This window comes from Macrobrachium rosenbergii, chromosome 13, assembly GCF_040412425.1.
Source record: "Macrobrachium rosenbergii isolate ZJJX-2024 chromosome 13, ASM4041242v1, whole genome shotgun sequence".
In the NCBI taxonomy this organism is placed as follows: Eukaryota; Metazoa; Arthropoda; class Malacostraca; order Decapoda; family Palaemonidae; genus Macrobrachium; species Macrobrachium rosenbergii.
In genome coordinates this window covers 1,788,093-1,812,200 of record NC_089753.1, presented here as the reverse complement: position 1 = coordinate 1,812,200, position 24,108 = coordinate 1,788,093, and the positions used below count along the sequence as shown (strand labels likewise).

Genomic DNA, 24,108 nt, shown 5'->3' with positions numbered 1-24,108 from the left:
TGGGACAGACATTTAGACACTAAATTGCGATGGTTTTGTATATAACACATTATAAAACGATCAAAGCAACACAGAGAAAATATTATCACAAAATGATGCATGAATTCGTAACGCGGACATGAAAAAAAGTTTTTTTCAAAAATTCACCGAAGGTTGAAATTTCGGCACTTACCGTGATTTATATGAAAATATTTCAAAACTGATAGAAGCTACAACCATGAGTTATTTTTTGTTGTATTCTACATGAAATTGTGCACATTTTCATGTATAAAACTTTATGTAACGGCTAATAGAAAACAGTGCAAAAATTATGACAAAGTGACTAAAGAAATTTGAGATTTTCAGCAGAGTTAGCGCGAGCGGAGGTAAGGTAAAAGTTTTTTTCAAAAATTCACCATCAATCGAAATATTGTGCTAGAGACTTCCTGTTTGTTGCAAAATGAAGGTAAATGATTGAATGTTACTAGAATCTAAGAGTTTTAGCTTACAATTGCATTTTTTTACCATTTCGGTCGAGTCAAAGTTGACCGAAGGTTGAAAGTGGCACTTATCGTGATTTATATTAAAATATTTCAAAACTGATAAAAGCTACAATCATGAGTTATTTTTTGTTGTATTCTACATGAAATTGCACACATTTTCATATATAAAACTTTGTGTAACGGCTAATATAAAACTTTGTGTAACGGCTAATAGAAAATGGTGCAAAAATTACGACAAAGTGACTAAAGAATTTCTGAGATTTTCAGCAGAGTTAGCACACGCGGAGGTAAGGAAAAAGTTTTTTTAAAAAATTCACCATAAATCGAAATATTGTGCTAGAGACTTCCCGTTTTTGTTGCAAAATAAAGGTAAATGATTAAATATTACTAGAATGTAAGAGTTTTATCTTACAATTGCAATGAAGGTGACCGAAGGTTGAAATTTTTGCACTTATTGTGATTTATATGAAAACTCAAAATTGATAAAAGCTACAACCATGAGTTATTTTTGTTGTATTCCTCATGAAATGCACATTTTCAATAAAACTTTATGTAACAGCTAATAGAAAACGGTGCAAAAACTACGACAAAATGACTAAAGAATTTCTGAGATTTTCAGCGGAGTTATATATAGGAGAAAGTTTTTTTTTCAGAAATTCACCATAAATCGAAATATTGTGCTAGAGACTTCCCGTTTGTTGCAAAATGAAGGTAAATGATTGAATATCACTAGAATGTAAGATTTTTTGCTTACCAAAAAATACATATATATATATATATATATCTATATCTATATCTATATACACATTCACACATACACACACATATATATATATATATATTTTTTTTTATTTTGGTACGAATACATAACTAAAAGGAATGCAGGTGAAAAACTTTTTTTTTGCATAAAACCATAAAACGAAATAATATACAAAACCAATAAATACAGGTATATAAAAACTTGTAATAAATATAAAATTAAATATAAAATCAATGCAGACTACTCACTCATAATCCTGACTCTTCGTTCAATTCTTGTTTTCTCCCTCCTCCATTGAAGAGTATTGCATTTTTTTCCTCTCGACATGATGAGGTACAGGTGGAGGAGGGAGACGCGCGCCCTTACTGCAGATGGGCCACCCTTCGGCGGTCCGCTGTGCACTCCAGTGTCCCTCGGGTAGGCGCACTCCAATATATGACCGCAGTGTGGTATTTGCGGTCACACTCCCCGATCCTGCAAAGTGCTACCTTGCAGGTGTGACAGACGAACCGGGTGTCTCTTCTTCTGCTATTCACATGGCACACCCGGCACTGTTTCTGCTTACGCCCTTCTAGGGGCTCCAGTGTGTGATCCCCTGCCTGCAGCCGACACACAGGGTCCACTACCCAACGGGACATTGGAATGTCAGGGAGGGCAGCAGCAGGGACAGGGACAGCAGGGGCGGCAGCAGCAAGGGCGGCGGCAGCATCAGCAGGGGCGGCATCATCAAGGGCAGGGGCAGCGTCGGCAGGAGCAGGAGGACCGAGGTTGGCCCTCCTAGCGACATCTGCCCTATCCTCTCGGGGCAGATCTGGAGCTCGGGGCAGGGGGGCGGTGTTGGAAGGCCAATCCTCAGGATTGAAGTTTATGAGGGCATTCCCGGCCACCTCGAGAAACTGGATGTGGGACAACCTCCGGGTGTCTGAATTGTACTCACAGTAGAGGATGTAGGCATTCTGGAGGGCCAACTGAAGGAGGTATTTGAGGAGCTTCTGTGTCCACCTCCTGGTTCTCCTGGTGAAGGGATAATACTGGATGAGTTGATCAAAGAGATCAACTCCTCCCATGTGCCTATTGTAGTGCCTGATGACAGTAGGCCGTTGAACACGAAACTTCTGGCCCATCTCCCTCACTTTCACCATCACTTTCTGTCTTGTCCCCACCAGCCACAATCAGTGCCCCCTCCTCCTCAGACCCTCCCTCATAAGCACTGAAACCACTGAACTCGAGTTCACTTTCATGCTGTGGCTCTCGTACGGACATTGGGGGCAAATACTCATCATCACTGACATTGGGCGTGATGTCCTCGTCACTAGATGACCAACTGCCATCAAAATGAGGACTTTCCACCTGCTCTATGGTGAATTTTTGAAGAAACTTTTTCCTTACATCTGCGCGCGCTAACTCTGCTGAAAATCTCAGAAATTCTTTAGTCACTTTGTCGTAATTTTTGCACCGTTTTATATTAGCCGTTACATAACGTTTTATATATGATAATATGCGCAATTTCATGTAGAATACAACAATAAATAACTCATGGTTGTAGCTTTTATCAGTTTTGAAATATTTTCATATAAATCATGGTGGTCAACTTTGACTTGACCGAAATGGTCGAAAAATGCAGTTGTAAGCTAAAACTCTTACATTCTAGTAATATTCAATCATTTACCTTCATTTTGCAAGAAACGAGAAGTCTCTAGCACAATATTTCGATTTATGGTGAATTTTTGAAAACTTTTTCCTTACCTCCGTACGCACTAACTCTGCTGAAAATCTTAGAATTTCTTTAGTCACTTTGTCGTAATTTTTGCACTGTTTTGTATTAGCCGTTACATAAAGTTTTATATATGAAAATGTGTGCAATTTCATGTAGAATACAACAAAGTAACTCATGGTTGTAGCTTTTATCAATTTTGAAATATTTTCATATAAATCACGATAAGTGCCAAAATTTCAACCTTCGGTCAACTTTGACTCGACCGAAATGGTCGAAAAATGCAATTGTAAGCTAAAACTCTTACATTCTAGTAATATTCAATCATTTACCTTCATTTTACAACAAACGAGAAGTCTCTAGCACAATATTTCGATTTATGGTGAATTAAAAAAAAAAAAATTTTTTCATCCACGCATTATGAATTCATGCATCATTTTGTGATAATATTTTCTCTGTGTTGCTTTGATCGTTTTACAATTTGTTATATACGAAAATCTTCGCAATTTAGTGTACAATACAACGAAAAAAAAATAGCTCATTAGCTTTAGCCATTTTGCTCACAGCGCGATTTGTATACAATTATATATGAATTTTTTTTTCGCGCTGTCATATATTCCAATATTTATATATGATAAAGATATTTTTTTTCATTTCTGATGGTTGCATACTAAACTTCAGTCAATGAGAAAAAAAGGAGCCAAAAATGAACTCTTAATCTTAAAAACTAAGCGTGCTGTGATTTTTTGAAAAAAACTTTCTTTCCGCTTCGGCTCTTACTCCCAAACCCCACCGGCGTACGGCAGACACTTTTGTAAATAGAGGCTCAGCGTTTAAGGGTTAAGGGTTAATCTGATGAATTATGATTTATATCAGTCGATGTTCTTTGATTGCTATTTGAGGCCTACTAAAGAGACAGCATGTGATGTTCAAGCAAATAGGTTGAGTGTTTTGGGTTGCACGGACATTTGTTTGTCCTTGGGAAGTAAAGTTTTTATAGAGCCATTTTTGGTTTTACAAGGGGCTGCTTTTGGGAATACATTGTTATTGGGTCATCCAGCTTGCTGGCAAAACAGAATCTCAGTTCATATGGGGGTAGGCAGTATAACTGTTGGGGTACCTGGGTTTTTGTCCCGTTCGAGGATATTGATGAGATTAATTGGGATCATGATATGGGATCGGGTGTTGATAACGGTTTACAGGTTAATACTGAATATGTTTTTGAGGGGAAGAAGTGTTATAAAGGTATTTTATCAGGAGATGTGGTTTTGGGCCCAGGTATGGTTGCTCTGGTGATAGTCTGAGTGAAAGATGTGTGTGACTGAGGGTAGTGAGAAGCTCAAGGGTTTAGTGAATACAGTTTCTATAAACAATGTGTCTGATGCAGGAGTTACTTGGGTAGAATTACTAAACTGTAACGATTCAGTTCGGAGATATCAGAAGGATACATCTGTGGTAGATTTTGAAGTCTGGATTGATGACAATAATTTGGCTGCTATTGTAGGGTAAAACAATGAATTTTCAGAGGCAGAATTACAGGTTAGGAGATAGGTTTTTAGGGATCATTTAGCTACTGATGATTATAAAGAGTATATAGAGGGGATGGATAATGTTTTGGCTGAGTTTGCATATATTGTCACTCTTAAAGGGGATAAGTTATGGTTAACTAATGTGTTAGAACACAAGGTTCATTTAGAGGATGAGACTAAGCCTATTTTTGTCCCTTTGCATAGGATTCCTTTTAAGATTAGGGAACAGATAGAGCAGGAGGTCAGTAAGTGGGAAGAGGAAGGTATAATTATGCCCAGTTCCTCACCTTTTAATATTTCATTGTTAGCAGTGCCTAAGAAGGATGGCTCAGTACATGTGTGTGTGTGTGGATTTTCATAAGTTGAATGATAAGTCGATCCCAGACCGCTATCCTGTGGCGTGTTTGCCAGATTTGTTTGTAGAAATCAGGGGTAAAAATATCTACTCTTCAATTGATCTGATGCAGGGTCTTTTGCAGGTTCCGCTTATTGAGGAGAGTCGCAAGTATATACTGCTTTTTCTTTGCCAAAGGGACATTACGAGTTTGTCAGGTAGCCCTAAGATTTTTACGAGATTGGTAAACACAGTTTTCCATGGTTTTTAGGGAAGTGTATTTATGTGTATATGGATATCTTGATTGCCACTGATTCTATAGAGGAATATTTAGAGGTACTTAGGGAGGTTGTGAGGAGGCTTAGGTTAGCAGGTTTGAAGATTAAATTAGCCAAGTGTGATTCCTTGAGGAAGCAGATAGTATATTTGGGTCATGTTATTTTTAAGGAAGGTGTCAGAGTAAATGGGGGCAAGGTTAGGGCTATCATGGATTTTCCTACTCCTAAAAATAAGAAGCAGATTCGTTCTTTCTTGGGCATGGCAGGATTTTTCCTGAGATTTGTGAAAGGCTTTTCCACCCTATTGTCTCCATTGGCAGATGTGTTGAGGGGTGATGTGCAGTTTGTGTGGGGTGAGAGGCAACAGTCGGTCTTTCAGAAAATTAAAGAGGCTTTAATGAGTCCCCCGGTGCTGAAGTTTCCAGATTTCGAGCAAACTTTCACATTGGTGACAGATGCCAGTCACAAGGGCATAGGAGCTTGCCTTATGCAGAAATTTGAGGGCAAATTGCATCCTGTCGCGTTCTACAGTAGGAAGTTTAAGACACGAGGGAGTAATGAGATGTCTGTGCATGATGGACAAAGAGGTGTTAGCTATAGTGTCTAGTTTGGTTCATTTTAAGATCTTATTGTTGGGCAGCAAAGTTGAGGTTCTTACAGATTGTAAGCCGTTGTTGGATCTTTTTAATAAGCCTGATCTTTCTCCTAAGAGAGCTAGGTGGTTTTTGACAGTTAGGGATTTTGATGCCAAGCTTAGGTATATAGAAGGTAGACATAATGTTGTAGCTGATGCCCTTAGCAGGAATTTTTATGATTCAGATGGTTCTCGCATCTTCACTTCATATTGGGCATGAAGGGCTTAGGAACTTCTCATCACAAGCAGGGCGGGCTGACTGCTTCTTTTTGTCTCAGGCATTAAGGGCTTAATGACTTCTTATCACAAGCAGGAAGGGCTGGCTGCTTCTCTTTGCTTGGGCAGGACAAGATCTTATGCTTGTATACCACTATATGGGCGAAGCTAATTACAACAGGCAATCACCATTCCCCTATAAGGAGTTTTTTAATTTTCTGCATGTTGATTGGCTCTTCGAAAAACACCCATTTCGGTCACGCCATAGAAGCTTCTAGAACAGATTTTCTGATGGACCCATTGTTGCACCATCTTACAAAGTATGGCATGAGACTCGGGTATAGTGATCAACATCTAGAAATCAGATCTCACGTGCAAGCAGAAGGTTAAATCTCTGAACATGCTGATAGACATGACAGCAGCAAGGGTCCTCCTCTTGGATTCTCATATCAGCAGGTTCAGAGAGGCTGCTCAGAAGTTCCTGTCTTGGCAGGAACAACCCGCTTGGCAGTGGCACATCGTTCTGGGTCACCTGTCGTCATTGTAGAATTAGGCCCTTGGAGCAAAGGCCCTCGGAGCAACTTCACCCCTGCGCCCTTTAGCAGAGAATGAAGGTTGGTGTGTCTCCAGCGAGAGACTCATCTTTCTCTCATCTTCCTCTGTCGGAGGAAGTGAGGAGAGAGAGCTAGCTTAGTGGTTAGACAGCAGGAGCCTCTCTTTAGGGGTGTCATTGGGCACTCCCCCTTCCTAGGTGCTCGTATTTTGGGGCACATCTGCTAGGGATAGAGCACACACCTGGAAGAATGTTCATTGCAGGTGTGTGGGACCGAGTGATCAACATGGCTCTGATCACCCTGAACTTCAGTTTGACTCTGGTGGCTCTCAGTGGCCACATGGCAAGTGGTTTCTGGACTTTCTGGCTCTGTTGTATGAGAGAGATTTGCCCATGGCACAGCCTTCTGTACCAGCCACACATTAAGAGGCATCATCAGGCAGTGGAGGTGATGGCACTTAACACCTGGAGGCTATCTAGCATCTCCTGTGAGTGAGAGGGTTGTTTCTCGGCACATAACAAGGAGATGTCTGGAATAATTGCTGAATATTCAGCGGCTGTGTACCAGGGGAAATGGGCCGTCTTTTGTAGTTGGTGTAACCGACGGGGTATCTCTCCAATCAGAGCTTCTTTTCAGCAGGTAGTGGACTTTTGCACCCTTCTTCACTGTGAGAAGCTTCTCTTTGTCTCTGCTATTAAGAGGGACACAGCTGCCTTTGGCCAAGTCCTTCAATTTAAGGAAATAGATCTCTCGTCCCAATGAGAGAACTTTATACTTCTGAGAAGTTTTGAACAGTCTTGTCTACCCGTGGAACTCAGGCCTTCAAATGGGTTGTGATTCTCATCTTAAGGAACCTAGCTCATATGTAGTACAAGCTGTTGAGAGGGTCATCAGACAGTTCTGACTCTATGACCATTTTTTCTTTGCCTATCCTAGCTTTGAAAAAGAGAGTAGGTAGCTTCATGGCCCTTTGATGCTAAGCGCTTGATGGGAAGGGATTTGTTACGCTCAAGTTGGTCCTGAAATTTGTAACCGAGACTCAGAATCTGTAGGTCCCTGATGCCAGATTCAAGTCCTTTTTGATCCCCTCCCAAAGGACTTAGTAGGTTTGATTGGAACGAGATGCTACTTTGTCCAGTTAGAGTATTGCAGTATTACCTCAAGAGAACTCGGTATCTCAGGCCTGAGTGCCGACGCTTCTTTATTAGTACCATCTTGGCCAAGGAAGAGGTGTTGAAGAGCACATCTTCTTTTGAGCTTCGTGAGACAGCAACTCTTCGTCTGACGAGGTAGACAGGATTTCAGTCCGGGCAAGAGATCATGAAATTAGGGGCATCTCCCCGTCCCTTGCATTACAAAAGAACCTGTCACTTCAGCAGGTAATACAAGCAGTTATGCGGTCACGCCTGTCCCTCATCTTATGTAAATGGTTTGGATCTGTGTCCCTCCCCCCTTCTCTAGGCAAGGGGAGAGAAGGATAGATAATAAAAACAAACCCATAGGTCTTATTAGCAAGTTTTATTGTCTCCAGCACTCTTGGGTTCTTCCAAGCCGTTTTACAAAGTAACGATGCAACGCATTACTTTAAGCCCAGAAGTCTAGCAGTTGCAACATTCCATATGTCCAACAAGCTAGAGGTGGGAGATTCCTTCCCCAGTCTTCCAGACCAGGAAGATATTCCCAGGTGGGTGAACCGACCAGTCGGTTCAGAGATTTACTCAAACTTCACCCTCCAGTGGGTAAGTCTCTTATGTAAAGACCAAAGGTTTGTACTGTATTTGTGTAGAAAAAAAATAGCAAATTTTTTAAGTAATTTGTATTTTTCGTAACATATAAACCTGAAAGTCTTTATATTTATGGCTCACCTCAGCCACCCCTCATTCTGATACCTGGGCCGAAAGGCAAAGTGTAGTGCAGATTGAGTAGTGTGCAGGACTTCTCCCCTTCTGTTGGTACTTAATGACCTTGTCTGAAAGTTAAATGGCTGTTCCAGCTTGCATCTGCAAGCTAAATCCTATGTCAAGACCTTCAGGTTAGTATGTTAGGAAGAATACAAATTAATTGAATAATTTCTTAATTTTAAGGTGAATGATAATTACAAAATACTGTACTGGTTAGGATAGGCTATTAAGTATTTTATATGGAATTGCACTATACTGTAAGCTATGAGAGTTAGCTCCAAGGTACCCTATCATATAGGTTATATGCCAGTATTTGTTACTAAACAGATGTCATTACTTAACAGAATGGGAAGACCCCTGGGCTGTCTGTTAAGTTGAGGTGATAATGTATAAATATTTCATATATAGGCAGTTCCCAGGTTAACGGCAGGGGGATTCCAGTCTTGGCCGAGTGCCGCTAACCGAAAATTGCCAATAATAGCACCAGTCAACTGCTTAACGGCCCTGTTAACCAGTTATTGACACCAATAAACCATCTACCGACACTGATAAGCTGCTAAGCTGCACCGAAAATCACATACTGGTGCCAAAAATCTGGTTAACAACATTGCTAGTCAAGCGCCATAACACTGAAACACCATTAACCGATGCTGCTGGTAAGCGGAGACTGCCTGTTTATTGATGCTCCAGACCCCTTGATAATGTCAGTGTCTGGATATTGTGAATACAGATAAATAGGGGATTACTACAGTTTTGGTTGTAATTGTGTCAAATCCATCCTTTATAAACTTTACGGAGTTATGTTCATACATTTACTTCCAGATGCATGTGCTGAAATTAGTTCAATAAGTGTTTCTTCTTTGATAAGTGTGTATTTCTTTCCTTGATTCTCTTCACACTCATTCACTAATAAAGATGAATGTCAGAAAATACAACTAGGAGTGGTGGTAGTCAATTGTATTTAGACAGGAATTTGAGAGGTCGATGGTGTTGAGTCAGCAATGTGGTTAGTGGTTGAGTGCTTGGTGTCTAGCATTGGAGTTACCTTAGGCTCCACATGTTCATTCTTATGTTGCCTCTTCTATATAACTAATCTAAGAGTCTTGACTGTGAGGTTAGGCTCATATATGCTTAATGGGTTGTATGTCAAAGAATTTGTATTAGTTGTTAACAGCATATCTAACTGCTCCAAGTGGAAATCTGTTGAATAATCCCTCCTACATGTGGCAAAGGCAGAAAAGTGTATTATGACTGTATTTTCTTTTCTTTTAGCTTCTTGTCCCCAAATATAAGATATTTACTAGAAATCATTTTTAACTTTAGATGTAATGAAGAGAAATCAGCCAAATGTTATAAATATAGTAAATTCAAAGGTGTTTGTGATTTGATTCTTAAAATTTTTTATTGTAAATGATAGTGTCAAGAAGATTAGTATACTGTATTTGTTTCCAGAAACTGTTATTTGTTCCGACATGATATACAAACTGTCGGTCCTTTACATTAGGAATTACTTTCAGCATAGGCTGGAAACTGCCAGTAAACTCTTGAGCAAGGTGGTTAGGCAGTAACTAATTCCAGGTAGCGGGAATACCCACCTGCCCGGATGTAAACATTCCAGTTTGCTTTTGGCCGTCATGTGTTGCAGACGTGTTTTCAGTTCTCTCTGCCTGACTGTCGTTAAGGTCTTATTATCCTGGTGGGATCTTTCTGTATTTCTGTGTATATACAGTATATGTGTGTTTGATATCTGTTAATACAAACCCACAATTTGTGATAACCTTGCATAAGCCGTTGTTCCCTGCGCTGTGTCTTGGGTTTGACGGCAAAGGGTGTAATTTGAGAAGCGTAACCGAGTGGTAATGCTTCTCTTCCAGTAGCCCTTTATGTAGATACTGAAGGGATTCCCCTGTACATTCGGAGATATTAGCTTGGGACGTAATATCTTCGCTCCCCTACATTGATTGGGATGTAAGAGTTCGCTTCCCATCTTGGGCTCCCACCCTCCATGTACAAGGGGCATCACTACTTCCTTCCTACTTATGCTGAGTGTTGCTTTGCTGCCTGCGGTTAGAAAACTACGGCGTGAGTGGGAGGTTGCGGGCGTCGTCTGTAAGTTTCGCTTGCACGGCACCCTTGGTGGCCTCCCCTCCGTCCTTTTTCTTTTCCCATAGGTTCTTCCTTTTCCCCTTCAGTAGAGATCTCTCTCCTTCGCCCTCTTCACCTGCTCATCGGGCGAAGACCGGGGGGGTGATCCGGCGACCTCTTCTAGAGTACCTCCTCTTGCTGTGTAGGGCAGTTCCCCTTGTAGCGAGAGGAGTCTCCCACTACTAATCATCTTTGCTTTTTCTTTCAGGTTGACAATGAGCATCGCAGACACAGCAGTAGTTGGCTGGATATCTCAGGGGATATCTCACGTGAAGGAGTCCCGATGTTCATTTAGTGTTGCTTCGGGATCGATCACAGTACGTGGTTAGATGACATATTTCCACGTTGGGATTGTTCTAACTGTTCATGCCGATGTGGATCAATCGCTGTCATTGCTGGTCTTCATGTATGCTGTTGCACTGCCTCTGGCATATCTTTGGTCCATCTGCTCCTGCTGTTCCCTGTGTTGTGCTCTTGTTAACTCAACAACAGTCTCTGGGCTGCTCTTCCTGGTCTCCTGCCGCAGCCACCCTAATCGTTCCTGTCGCTGCTGGTGACTTTCATGTGACATTAATGTCTGTTGCAGTAGCATTGTGGAAGTGACGTTCCTGGCGGTTGCAGTAGCTCCTGCCTTCCGAACCTCTGTCGTAGCTCCTGCATCGGCTGTCCTGATCATGCCTGCCACTTCTCGTGCGGTCGTTCCCGGGGCTGCTTCCGTTGTGTTCCTGCCAGCTGCCCCAGAGGTTACAATGTCCACCATCCTGTAGAAGATGTCGGCATGAAGATGAAGGAAGTCGCCCTGTGGAAGTGATGTTCCTGGCCGTTGCAGTAGCTCCTGCCTTCTGAACCGCTGCCGTAGCTCCTACATTGGCTGTCCTGATCATGCCTGCTGCTTCTCCTGGTGGTGGTGTCCTGGGCACCTTCCATTGTGTTCCTGCCTGACTGCCCTGGAGGTTACGATGTTTTGTGTCCACCATCATGTAGAAGATGTCGGAGTGGTGGTGAAGGAAGTCGCCCTGTGGAAGTAGCCGCTGTCTTCTTCATCTTATCTTCGATTTCGTCTTCTGCTGCCTCTTCCCTTCCTCTCCCGAGGTCCAAGGAGTCCCAGGAATTGGACAGACCTCCATCGGCCGAAGGAGAGGAAGGCTGCTTCTTCCCCTTGATGCCATTGGACGTCTAGGGACTGCCTCCTTCCGAGGAGGCAGTGGGTCTCTTGTTGGCTCTTCCCGACCTTCGGGTTAAGAAACCAATTTGCATAGCCCTGGGTTTTGTGTTTCAGAAGCCACGGGCACGCAGACCTCGGTTTGCGATCCCGTTCCCAGTCCTAGAGGTTCCAACTCTAAGACAGGGGCTGCTTCAGGCGCTTGTTCGCAAGCCACTCCGAGTCCTCGAGATTCTATGGAATATCAAGTCGGGAGCAGTGCTAGAGAAAGGGCCGAGGCACCCAGGTGTCTCAGCTCTTCCTGCCAGCACCACAAGTGCTCCCCGAGTGCTTGCCAGTGCTCAGTCGGGTTCCCAGCCTGGTGTCTCAATCCTGTCAGTTCGAACACCAGAAGAAGCAGGGAAGAGATTCCCTTCAGGAGTCCTGCGAGACTTCTAAGGGACTGACTCTCTTCCGGGAGACAGGTTTCTCATGTTGGCTGTTCCCGCCGTGGGGCGGGAACCGATTCGCATTCTCCTGTGGGGTCTGGCATTTCGGGGGCCACGAGGGCATGGCCTCTCGAGGCCACGCCCTCGTTGCCAGTCTTGGAAGTCTGTGTCTAAGACTGGTTCTGTGCTTGGCTCTTTCAGTCTCTTAGGAAACTGAAAGCAGCCACTCCCGATTTTTGGGAGTCTCGTGGGTAGCTCAAATTCTATGAATCACGAGTGCTCTCCTGACAAGAGGCACAGGACGAGAGAAAGTGCTGAGACACTCAGGTGTCTGGGTGCCTAGACGCCAGGTGTCTCGATACTGCCTGCCAGCTGCTTCAGTTGCTCAGCAGGGCTTCATTCTTGTGTCTTGAACCTTAGGGTTTGAGCATGCAGGATAGCAGACACAGAATTCCCCTTTGAACCTTCTTATCTAGGGGCCTCAGCCTTGAAGGAGTTTAGAGTTTGGGAAACTAGCAATAGTTCACGGCAGACGAGTTCCGCCCTGCCCAGTTCCGATTGTGTTCGCGCGATCGGCTAGGCTCGGCCCCTGGTCATGCTTACGAGACTGGCTCAGCTCTGCTCGGTTCACCCTGCCTGCCTCCCAGTCCACTGCATACCGACCAGCTTGATCGCGTTCGCGTGATCAGCTCAGTTCGGTGCGGCTCGGCCCTACATGGTTTTTTCCGATTCAGGTTCTCTGCTATGTCCGAGTGAACTTTTTGCTTTTCCCAGGAAAGCTCTTTGCCACGGCACAAGTGCTCTTCTTCCCCCGCGTGGCAGTAATCTCCTTCGGTTGATTATCGCTCATGGTCCGCCTTTCCTGCTTATCTTACTGGCAGTACAGGTAGGGGTACTCTTTCTTCTCACCTGTTCTCTTCTCCTCTCAGTTGTTCCGAGAGTTTCGAGACAGAAAGAGAGAGCTCCGACGAACTTATCTTCTGAGTTCGGCTGCCTGGCGTGCTTTGGGTGTCGGTCCCCCGATTCTCTCACAGTATAACCAGGTAGCCGAGGAGGGTTTCATGGGATCTGTCAAGGTCTCCCTCCAAGAGGAGAGTTACAGGACCTTCACGCTTCAGAAACAGCGAGGGTCTTCCTCTTCAAGTTGTGATTGCCCTTGTGTCTTCGGAGAACTTCACCCCGACAAATTGGCGTGAGGATCCCCGGGACGGGACCGCGACTCCCCCAATGAATAATCTTCATCACTCACAACCCTTGCCGTTCCCGAGGGGCCGAGAGTGTCAGGGACTGCCTCGGTCCTGGCTTCCGAGAGCATTCTCGACTAGATGAATTCTTTTCTTTGAAGGAGTTAATTCAGGTCGAGACACCAAGCTTCTCCCCTGCCTCGACAGAATATGAATTCTTCTTGCCTGAGGAATGAACCTTTACTTGGTTCTGCCTTTCTCTTTCAGAAATTTGCCAGATACCTCGGTAATCAAGGTTTGTACCAGGGCACTGCCTTGTCCTTTGGACAATGGCAAAGACCTCGGGGTCTTAGTCATCACGACTCGACCTTGAGTTCAAGCCAGCCCGCCTTAACTCCTTAGCTAAGAAGTCTCAGGCTTCAGAAGAAGACTGCAGAATACATAGTCCTCTTCTTCCCTTCTAGGAAAGTGCACATAACTGTGTCTCTTTCCACCCTCTTTCCCATATGGGAGGAGGGAAGAAGGAAAGAGAAAAAAGAAGTATTGACCAGAAAGAAAGTAGGGAAGAAAGAAAAGAAGTATTGACCAGAAATTTCTATTGCTGATGCCTGGATGAAATGATACTTATCGAGTCTCTGGAGCTGGCAGCGACATTGCCGAGACCTGGGAATGGCTTCCTTCAGGAGAAGTATCCATTTCCCTTAGGTTTTGGCAATTCTTTTCATCAAACTTCCATCCCGCCTCCTCTCCCATGGTCCCATTTCGGGAAATGCCAGCCCGGCTAGAGCTAATTGTCTCGGTACCCTGTCATCTTGCAGAAGCTTCCCCATGGTGGAGAATGGAAGTCCACTTCCATTCCTCCATCCTTCTTTCCTCTTCAAAGTATGAGGAAAGAGTTAGGCTAATGCTTGTTTGAAGGAACCTTTGAATATGCTTGCATATCCCCCTCACATCTTGTGTCTACTTGCGGATTCACCGATTGAGGAATAGGGTCACACCGGTAAGACCTTGTCTTGAAAGTGTGTGACCAAGACAATTAGTACCTTCTCATCACTGTCCTGGGCTCAGGGCAGTCTTTTGGCCATCCTAGAATTTAGGATGAGTTTTGCGACACTCACTGGTTTCGTTGAACAACAAAACCACAGTAGTGGCATTTGTCGACAAACAAGAGGTAATTGTTTTTTCCTCCTGTTTCATCTATCGACATTTGCACGTACTGGAGTGTTCTATTCCACACTCGACAGCTCAATTAACCAGATGCATTCCCGATGGGGATGTATTGGTAGGCGAGCCTGGCCTCGGGTTTGAGTGATCGGGATGGAATGTGCTTCTCACTCTTTTCTTCACAAAGATTCATGCACAACAAGTCGGTAGTTTTTCTCGCTCCTTCATACCAGACCAGGGGCCGCTCCAGTGAGGCATGCTGCCTTTTTTGGGGAAAATTCGATATCTACGTTTTTTCCCTCCATATTTGTCCGTTTCGCTAGGGGTTCACAAGCATTACTCACCCCAAGTTATAGACAAATACTTGAAGACTTTGCCTTCATCCGACCTGATAGCCAAGGCATCAAAAAGAGTTCTGCTTGACCCAACCTCCAGTAGCAGCTACACAAGGAGCGGTTCTTGAGGCAGTACATCCTGTGTGTTCAGGACTGGGAGACCTTCCAGCTTTCCTTGCAAGCACAGGCTTTCTCGCGAGCAGCAACGGATATAGCTGGATATCCCTTGAAGTCCTCTGCAACACTGTCCCAGGGACTGGATCCGTCTTCGCTAGTGGGTGTCGTTGACGGAACTTCTTCTCGGGTCAGAGTCACTCTTCAAATCTGGACTTCCTTGTCTTCTCCGCCAAGGATTACTTCTCTCCCTTTCATTTGTGAAGAACGTAGGCTCTTGCGACCTAGTCTTCTTTCTGAAGTAGCCTTCATCTCCTCAGTCGAGAATTAGCTATGGACGAGAAGCTTCTTCGGTCGTGCTGTCCCAGGGAACTGTTCCCTGGGCGGCATGTGACTCTCGTTTAAGGTTCCTGTCCATGCTCTGCACGCGCCCTTACAAGAGTTGTCAGATAGAGATGTGCCCTCTTAGGACCGTCTCTCATCTTACTCTGGCCTTGGCATAGAAGATGGAAGAACAGGGATGGGGATCATACGTCGACTCCTCCTTGGATGTCGTAGGTGGACTCCGAATCCATTGGCATCTACTGTCAGGTTCGAGTCCTTCTTGTTCCCCTCCTTCTTGGATTTTGTGTCGATGATCCAGATCATTCGTTACTTTGTCCTATTAAGGAGTTGTGGTACTTTCTGAAAGGCTCGACATTCCTAACCTAGATGTCGTCAATGTTTTCACTAGTACTCTCTCTCCCAAGGAAGAAATGTCTAAGGACACATCTTCCTCCTGACTTCATGAAGCGATCAAAGGAGGTACTCGGCAGCTGATGATGATGATACCGGTACCTTCCACCCGAGAGCTCATGAAGTCGATGGCTTTGTCCATCCCTCACATTCCGGAAGTTTCTGTCTGTCTGGAAGCAAGATGTGGTCTCATAGACCACACTTATCTTCCTGTGGTCTTGCCCACAGGCCCTTGGAACCTTTTTTCCTTGGCCCTATGGTGGCTGCTCAACAAGTTGTGTTGTTTTACCCGGCTCCTTCAAGAGGACGAGTAGCATCTCGCCTAAGGTGTTGGCTCTGGAAGTGAGAGGGATTCCGAGAGTGATTGGCCTCTCTTCCTGCTCCTTCCCCGTCCTCCAACTTCTCCTCCTTCGGGATGAGAATAGGACTCGAACCAATAGATGCTGGATCTGGCGCTGATGCGGTAAGACTACACATCGAGCACCCGTTCTATTTTTCTTATAGAATCATAGAAGAAATTCTGCTCCTTCCTCTAGCAAGGGGAGGAAGGAGAGACTGGCAATAAGGGAACCCTATCTCGGCTTTTCCTTACTGCCTCCGACTCTAGATCCTTCCAGCTATTTCGTAGGAGTTACGTTTCCTCACTCATTCGAAAAGGTCCAGTATCTGACATTTGATCTTGCAGTTCCTACACTCCGATCATATGTCAGAGGCACGGTACTCCTCCTCGCTCTTTTGACCAGGAGGAGTAGCCCAGGTGTGCAGAACTCCAGTCAGTTCAGGAGACTCACTCATATTCCTCCCTCCAGCCAGTGAGTCTTCCTAATGTGAAGAACCAACGGTTTGCATATCGTGTCAGAACAAATCACAATTTTTGAAAGTAAATTGTATTTTTCGTAAGTGTACAAACCTGAGGTCCTTTACATTACATATTATGCCCACCTCATGCCACCCCTCAATCTGAACATGGACCGAAAGGCAAACTGGAATGTTTACATCTGGGCAGGCGTGTATTCCCACCTACCTGGTGGTAGTTACTGCCTAACCACCTTGCTCAAGAGTTTAACGGCTGTTTCCAGCCTACGCTGAAAGTAATTCCTAATGTAAAGAACCTCAGGTTTGTATAGTTAGGAAAAATAACAATTTACTTTCAAAAATTGTGATTTTTTTCTTTTTGATAAAATTTTCATTTGAGTTGTGATCATATTCTAAATAGTAAATTTACTTTCTTTGCACAGAGTGAAAAAATAGATCCTTTTATTGATGAACAAAATTTTCTGAAAGTATTTCAGAGCTCTTTTTAGCCAGTGATACAATACATTATGCTTTGAATCATCATCATGCTGTGTTATCACTTAATGTTTTGTTATCACAACCTGTTTTGAGTATCTTTAATGGCAGTGAACATTGAACTGCATCACTTGGTCCTACTGTACAAAGCTATAAGTTCACACTTAAAATCACTACTTTTGACAGTTTTGAAGGTAATTGTCACAGAAAGTAAAATTATTAGATTATTGTAATGCGATGTAATTATATGAGTTGTCCAAGCATAGGCTCTTGTGAGTTTTCATTACCTGCATATGGGTTATAGAGGCTTTATCGGAGGATTACATGAAAAATGTTACTGGACTTAAACATTACTGGATGCCCCAAATCCCTAAGTTTTCAAATCTAAGGTGACTGAATTTGTAATAGTAAATCTATGTTTCAGATAGTCAGAATTTGGATAGAAAAAAGATTTTTACTGCTGAAGATGACCTTGTGGCTACAGAAGAAGAGGTTAACATTATTGACCCTATAACAAAAACTCGAATGACAGAACCTGTGCGGAATAGAATTTGTGGACATGTATATGAAAAATCCAGTGTGCTTCAAATGATCAGACAAAAAAAGCGTAAGGGTTTTAGGTAAGTTCTGTATATATCTCTTTGGTTGTATTACCCAGAATGAACCAAACATAAACTTCTTTCAGTTTTCTTTTGAAGATGGAAAGAGAAACCCACAAGATTCTTGTGCATAACTTGTTTACTGGTAAATATTTACATATTACTTTGATCTCGAGCATTTTCAGGTCCTAACTGTGACCCTTTTTTAAGAGATGAGGTAGTCAGGCTGGTTCAAGGCCTTGAACCAGCCTGACTACCTCATCTCTTGAAAAAGGGTCACAGTTAGGACCTGAAAGTGCTCGAGATCAAAGTAATATGTAAATATTTACCAATAAACAAGTTATACACAAGAATCTTGTGGGTTTCTGTTTCCATTACCCAGAATGTTAAGTGTGTTCTTAACCCACCTGACAACAATGAATACACCACAACTATTTTTCTTATTGTTTTATTCTTTTCTAAAATTCTATAAAATTTAACGAACTTGTACAAGCACACTGTCAAGGAAAGTGCAAAGGACCTCTGCCCTCTCTGCTAACTTTACTGTTTCTTAGAGTTTGAACACAGTCTAGTAGTGATACTGACTTGTGTAACAGACATATCTTTTCATTGTTCATAAATAATGAGATTTTCAACCAGAAAAACTCCCATCCTCCTCAGTTTCCTCCAAAATCCAGTTATTGTAGGCATTTTCCTTAATCCTTTGCAATTCTGTTGCTACTACCTGACTCATGTTTGCGATGAATCTTACCTGCTGTTAGAGTTAGCTATATCTTTGCACTAGCAGGCTGTATCTGCATTCAAAATAAAGAAGAAGATTGCTTGGCTGACTTGGAGGGTTGTCTAGTTCACCTGTTCTCCACCAGGTGTATCACAAATGTTTTAGTTCTCATCAGAATTCTTCTCATCAGAAGTCTTCATGCTGCCATTTTGTGTGGTGCTCAGTGCATTTGCTAGTTAGGCTGCTGGCTGTTTTTCACAGTATTGTGACTTTTTGGCCTTGTTTGCTCAGGATGTTTTTGACTGACAGTAGGAACAAAATCATCAGGTTTTGTAGGAGTGATTTTTGCATTAGCAAATTGTTTTACATAAGTAACTTACCAAGTAATTACAAGCTATAATTTCTAACTAGCGTGGCAGCTTAAATTCAAATTCGTGGTAGCACTTCGATTGCTTTGTGTAGGTGACCAGTCCCGCCCACTGACGGGAATACTAGGAATGACTTACCAGACAGCCTCATTCTGTTTCTGCCATGCTTGAAGTAAACATCGAGTACTTGTAGCAGCTTTGTTCATTAATTTCCAGTTGTACTTTATAACTGGATTTTGGTGAAGTATTAATGTACCACTTTTTTTTTTAGTAGCCTTCAAGCTGAAAGCTTTCAGGGTCAGTTTTTTCTTGTTTTGTTATTTTAAGTTGATTCAAGTTCATCAGTTTTTTCACTACTGTAGCGAATTTGCAATCAAGATTAAACATCTGCTTATCACACTTTCCTTTGCAGAGCTGGAAAAGTGTAAGGGCAGGAATGTAGTAGGAGAGAAATTGTGCTTAATGTTTTGGTTGCGATGGGCTTTAGGAAGAGAAGATGCTCTCAACAGCCGAGAATCATGCTCCGGTACTTGCTTCGGCAGTACATACACTAAAATTAGAACGATACAGAGAAGGTTAGCATGGCCCCTGCGCAAGGATGACACACAAATCATGAAGCATTCATCATTTTTTAGTGCCAACCTGACTTATAGCTCACCTGGCACCAGCTCATACTATGAGCGACCAGGAGCGCCTGCCAGCTCCCAAGCTACTAGCTTGCCTGGTGCCAGCTACAGCCTGGCACCAGCCCAGATCACCCACCACCCAGCACCAGCTCTCACATACAATTTTTCTCTCCCTCCTACGCCTGGCTCCCTCTCTTCCTTCCCGTGCCATTGCCAGTCTTGTGTCTGGGTTATCAGAAAATTGACCTTGTAACAGTGAAGTGTTGTGCAGTGGAGGAGGTGATTATCCAGCCTGCCAGTTCTCCTAGACCTAAGTCACTGTCATACTCCCCTAAACCTGGGAGGAGTCATACTGAAAGTCCAGTGGAGGCTGGTGGGAAGTCCCCCGGGTAGTTGCCCCCTTGGTTGAACCTGTTGCACATTCCCAGGTATCGACAGACAGCCACTGAAAGGGCATCTTAATGGATGTGTATTGGAGGATGTGGCTGCTTGCCCCGCCGACTCTCCCAGACAGAGGTCCCTGTCAGACTCCCCTAAACCTGGGAGGAGACATATTGGAAGTCCAAGGGAAATCGGTGGGGTTTGCCCACGGGTAGTTGCCCCCTCAGTCGAACCTGTAGTGCATTCCCAGGTATCGGCAGACAGCCACTGGAAAGGCATCTTGATGGATGTACAGTGTTAGACAGCCACTGGAAAGGTGTCTTGATAGATGTATAGTGTTAACAGCACTTGTCAAATTGACATCTTCCTGAGCGCCTGGCGCCATCCTGAGCGCCTGCCGCCATCCTACTAGTGTCTGGCGCCAGTTCCTGTTCTCTCAGCTCCTATCCCTGAACGCCTGACACCAGTTCCCAGGCACTTGGTACAGTACTCTCTTTAGTACCTGGTGACAGCCTACAGAGCTCCCATTGCCCACTCTCATGCGCCGAGCGCCAGCCTACTAGTGTCTGGCGTCAGTTCCTCTTTAGTACTCAGCACCCGTCTTTGCTAAGAACACACTGTTGTTCTTTCTTGAGTGCCAGTCTCCAATTGAATGCCTGGCTCCGGCTTTTCAAGTGGTCGGCGCCAGTCCCCGATCACCAGGGGCCAACTCTTCAGTATCAGACTCACGCCTCTGAGCATCATACAGACCACTCACAAGTGCTTTGGCTCTCTTCAGTCTGTTCCACCTTCCCTTGAGTTCAAGACGAGCCGACGTTGCTCCCTTTTTAGCGACATTTAGTGTCTCAGAGTCCTGTCCTTTGCAGACGGGGACTTTTGTGTCCCGAATTTATGAGCTTGTTGAAGAAATCTCCCACCTCTGGCATTTTTCGTCATCCTCCAAGAAGCCTCTCAGGGAGTTGGGAGTTTGACTTTTGTTGAAAAGGGAGCAAGACAGGTGTCTTGGACTTTCCTCCCTCTGGTGCTTCAACGGAACTAGACTCCTTGTTGAAGATCTTGTCAAGAATTATGAAGTAAAAGGTTTTTCTCATGACTGGCAGCAGGAGCACCGGCTAAGAAAATAGAGGACTCCCAAGTTTTACAGAGAGACATCGTCTCAGATTGTCTCTTAGTTCTGTCCTGTACGGACAAGGAAAGTTGAGATGGTTTCAAGAGATTTCCACTCTTTTCTTTGGAATCTCTGGGTAACAGTCTCAACTCTTGGAATTTTTGGGCTTTCTGTCAGCCTAGAGAATCACAGCTACATTCATACGGTCCGCTAATTTCCAGCCCATTTTTTCTTCTTACTGAGAACATTAGTGGATGAGTCTACTGGGGACTCTGTCATCCACCAAGACATTAGTCAAGTCAGACAGACTTCATATGAGAGTTTTGCAATTCCATCCATCAGTTCCAAGGTTTCTGGCACAGACAGAAAGCACCATAACATTCTTTGGTTCTTCACAACCGCTGAAGATACACACAGTTGATGGTTGCCATCCTCCACTTCCTGTCAAGCAGCAAGGAGGCTAGCTTAATCTCACAGCCTTCCTGCAGTTTCGCTGTGGGTCCTGCTGTCTCTTCCTTGGTCTGACTTCCTTTGGAATGACAGTACCTTTCTCTCCTGAGCATTCTTTTGTTGGAAGACCTTACTTGGGCTCCAAGCTAGAGTAGAAAGCACATTGAACCCTCTAGGACCCATGCTCCCTAGCGGTGCCCACCCAAACACCTGGAATCAGCTTCAAAGCTCCTGGCACCAACTTCCTGGCACCTGGTGCCAATTCACGAACGCCCAGTGCCTGTTCCAGAGTGCTCGGCACTATCTAACCAGAAGAGTTCTTGGAGCTTTCTGACTTCCTAGTTAACTGTAGTTAACAATCTTTGATGCTTTAGGGAAGATGTCACTTTCATTTTCTAATGCTATTCTTAAGAAGAAAGAGCAATTGTGCTCTTATCTCACTCTGAGGGTATCACTTATTCTGAAGTTGGCTGCAATTTTCGACTTGTTGCTTGAACACCTCCTTAATCCTCCTTTCTTGAAAGTGGTGAGGGAGTATTTTTCTACTCGAGAGAACCTTGAATTTTTTTAAGTATTCCTGGAAGTCAGCCATGAAGAGACATGCAACTGTTCCTGGTTTGTCCTCTAAGATTCATCAGACTATATCTCAGGCTTCTTCCTCCTCTTTGGAGCCCTTTTATGGGTTGTCTTCAGGATTTAGTAAGAGCAAGGCTCCTCACATCCCAAAAGAATAGTAACGCAACTCACAGTTTCCAGTTAGAGGTCAGCTGCAGGCCTTTTGGAGTGTCTGGCAAATGTCTGGATAGTGGAAGTAATCAGGGAGGGTTATGCCATTAGTATTTTTTGGCTCCTCCTCTGTTGCTGTGGCCAATAGTTTTCCCTTCTTGCTTTCATCACTGGAAGAAGTTTCTTGTCATTCAATGTAATGTCATAAACAGTTGCTTTGTGCTCACTAGATGGCTCACCACCCCACCCTGATCATCTCGTAAGTAAACTACCTCAGTCACTGAGCATTTCCGTGTGGAATCCATTCCAGCTGAAACTTAAGTAACACCTCTGCTACCTGCTCACTTCTATTTTATGGAGTGCTACTGCCTCTTGATGCCTTGTAGCAAAGTTTGCTGCTGTGAGGATGTACTGTCTCTGATTCTGGCAATGTAGATCAAATTAGGTCCACAGCTACTTTATTAAACAGATCTTCCATCAGCAGCATCTTACCTGTGGTATCTTGCTGGTACTGTCCCTTGGTGTAGTCTGGCAAATTTAGCAGAACCTGCAAGATATGATGATATCCACAACCATTCCTGGCCAGTGAAAATTACTAATGTATTTATATTATATGGTCAACAGTCTTCTTAACTCCAAGATGACCACCAACAATTGACTTATTAGCCAACTTCATCACTTGGGCCCGAATATGTCTCTGGCACCAGGATTTGTCTCACTTCTCCAGCCACCTTGCCTTGGAGAACACAGTTTAATGTCATTATTAGCCTTTACCTTGAAAGTGCCTTCATCCTTTGTCCTGTCTTCTACATTAGTTTTTCCGCGGCCACTGCATGGATAAACAGGATCCTTCTGTTGAGCTTCTTGTAACTGTTTCACTCTTATCTTTGGAATGCTAGAAACTACTGCCAGTGGTTTAATGCTGCACTTCTCCCACTGGACTTGGGCTCTGCTTACTTGGTACTAACTTCTTCAAATCTGTCCCGGCATCACTTTCCTATGGCTTGTCCATTTAGTCTTTTGTCCTCAGAGTTTTCTCAACCATCTCAGCCTTGGCCTTAATCATTTCTTTGGGGTCCTTTATGCTTGGAATTTTTCCAAGATTGAGGTCATAAATAGGGCTATCTAGTGATTATAGTAAGGAGTGTTTATATAAACCTCTGCTTTGCAACTGGTTATCTATACTCATCATTGAGTGCACAAACTGATTTATTATCAGTCATCTGGTCCTCTCGGTTACCAAACATCTACATACAACTGCTCTATACAACCTGTATCTTGTAGCACAGTAATCTTTTCCCTGCTTGTATAACTGGTAAATTAAGGTGTCTCTTCCTTTGCTCCTTTAATTGGCATGCTCCTGACACAAAAGGTAGTTCAGCTCCATCTACCAGCTTTAGCATAATCATCTTCAGCATAATATTTTTACTGGGCTACTTCAACATCTTCACAAATCATGATAGAGGTCACCTCCCTCATTTCCTCCACTACCATACCACTGGCTGCCTTTTGCTTGAAATTCTGCTGGTCCCTACTCCTGATAAGCGAACAGATTTTGGGTAAGTGTCTTGTGTCTGTCTGCTTTTGTAGCCATCCTGTAGTCCCTGGGTCTCTGGATATCCCTACTAGACTTCTTCACTGGCTCCTGACATTCTATAAGCTTTTCACATGAGTCTCCAAGTACTTCTCCACAAACTTCACCATCTCTTCCATGTCAGTTGTTACTCTTTCCCTGAGGAGTAGTGTCATTTCAGTCAAATGAGCTGGCAATGTTCCAAGGTGAACAAATCTGCCAAGTCATCAAACTCTTTTCTGCCTTCAGCCATTTCAGTCCACTTGTTGAAATATCTCTGTAGCCAAGCTACAAGCTGATACTGTATACAGTTCCCCCTGATCTGGTGTAGTCTCACAGAATCTTGTATCTCTTTAACCCTTTCCAATCCTCCTCTCAACCCATCCCTGTAGCTCCTCTGGTCCAGGTTGGTCAATGACGGTAGTGCTTAAAGATGTTTACAACTGCAGAAGCATTTATAAAAACAAGTATAATATCCCTTGCCATCATCTTTTCATGTGAGTCATATATGGTTGAGAAGTTGATAAAATGCACTCATCTTTACATACACTGGTTAATATCAGACAAATCTTTCTTTAATGAAATCTTTAAGAAAAA

At 43.6% G+C, this 24,108-nt stretch overlaps 1 protein-coding gene and 1 non-coding gene across 4 annotated transcripts in view; both read left to right on the top strand.

The window, feature by feature from the left end:
• The window catches only part of LOC136844856 (E3 SUMO-protein ligase NSE2-like), a 297,320-nt gene that overhangs the window by 163,442 nt on the left and 109,770 nt on the right, over nt 1–24,108 (top strand). For all 3 annotated transcript variants that reach the window (XM_067114096.1, XM_067114098.1, XM_067114097.1), the window contains exon 4: nt 17,384–17,579. In XM_067114096.1, coding sequence (XP_066970197.1) covers nt 17,384–17,579 — 196 coding nt within the window. The remainder of the gene's footprint in view (nt 1–17,383; nt 17,580–24,108) is intronic.
• Nucleotides 19,174–19,279, top strand: LOC136845380 (U6 spliceosomal RNA). Its single transcript, XR_010855163.1, has one exon. It is a non-coding gene; the product is annotated as a U6 spliceosomal RNA (small nuclear RNA).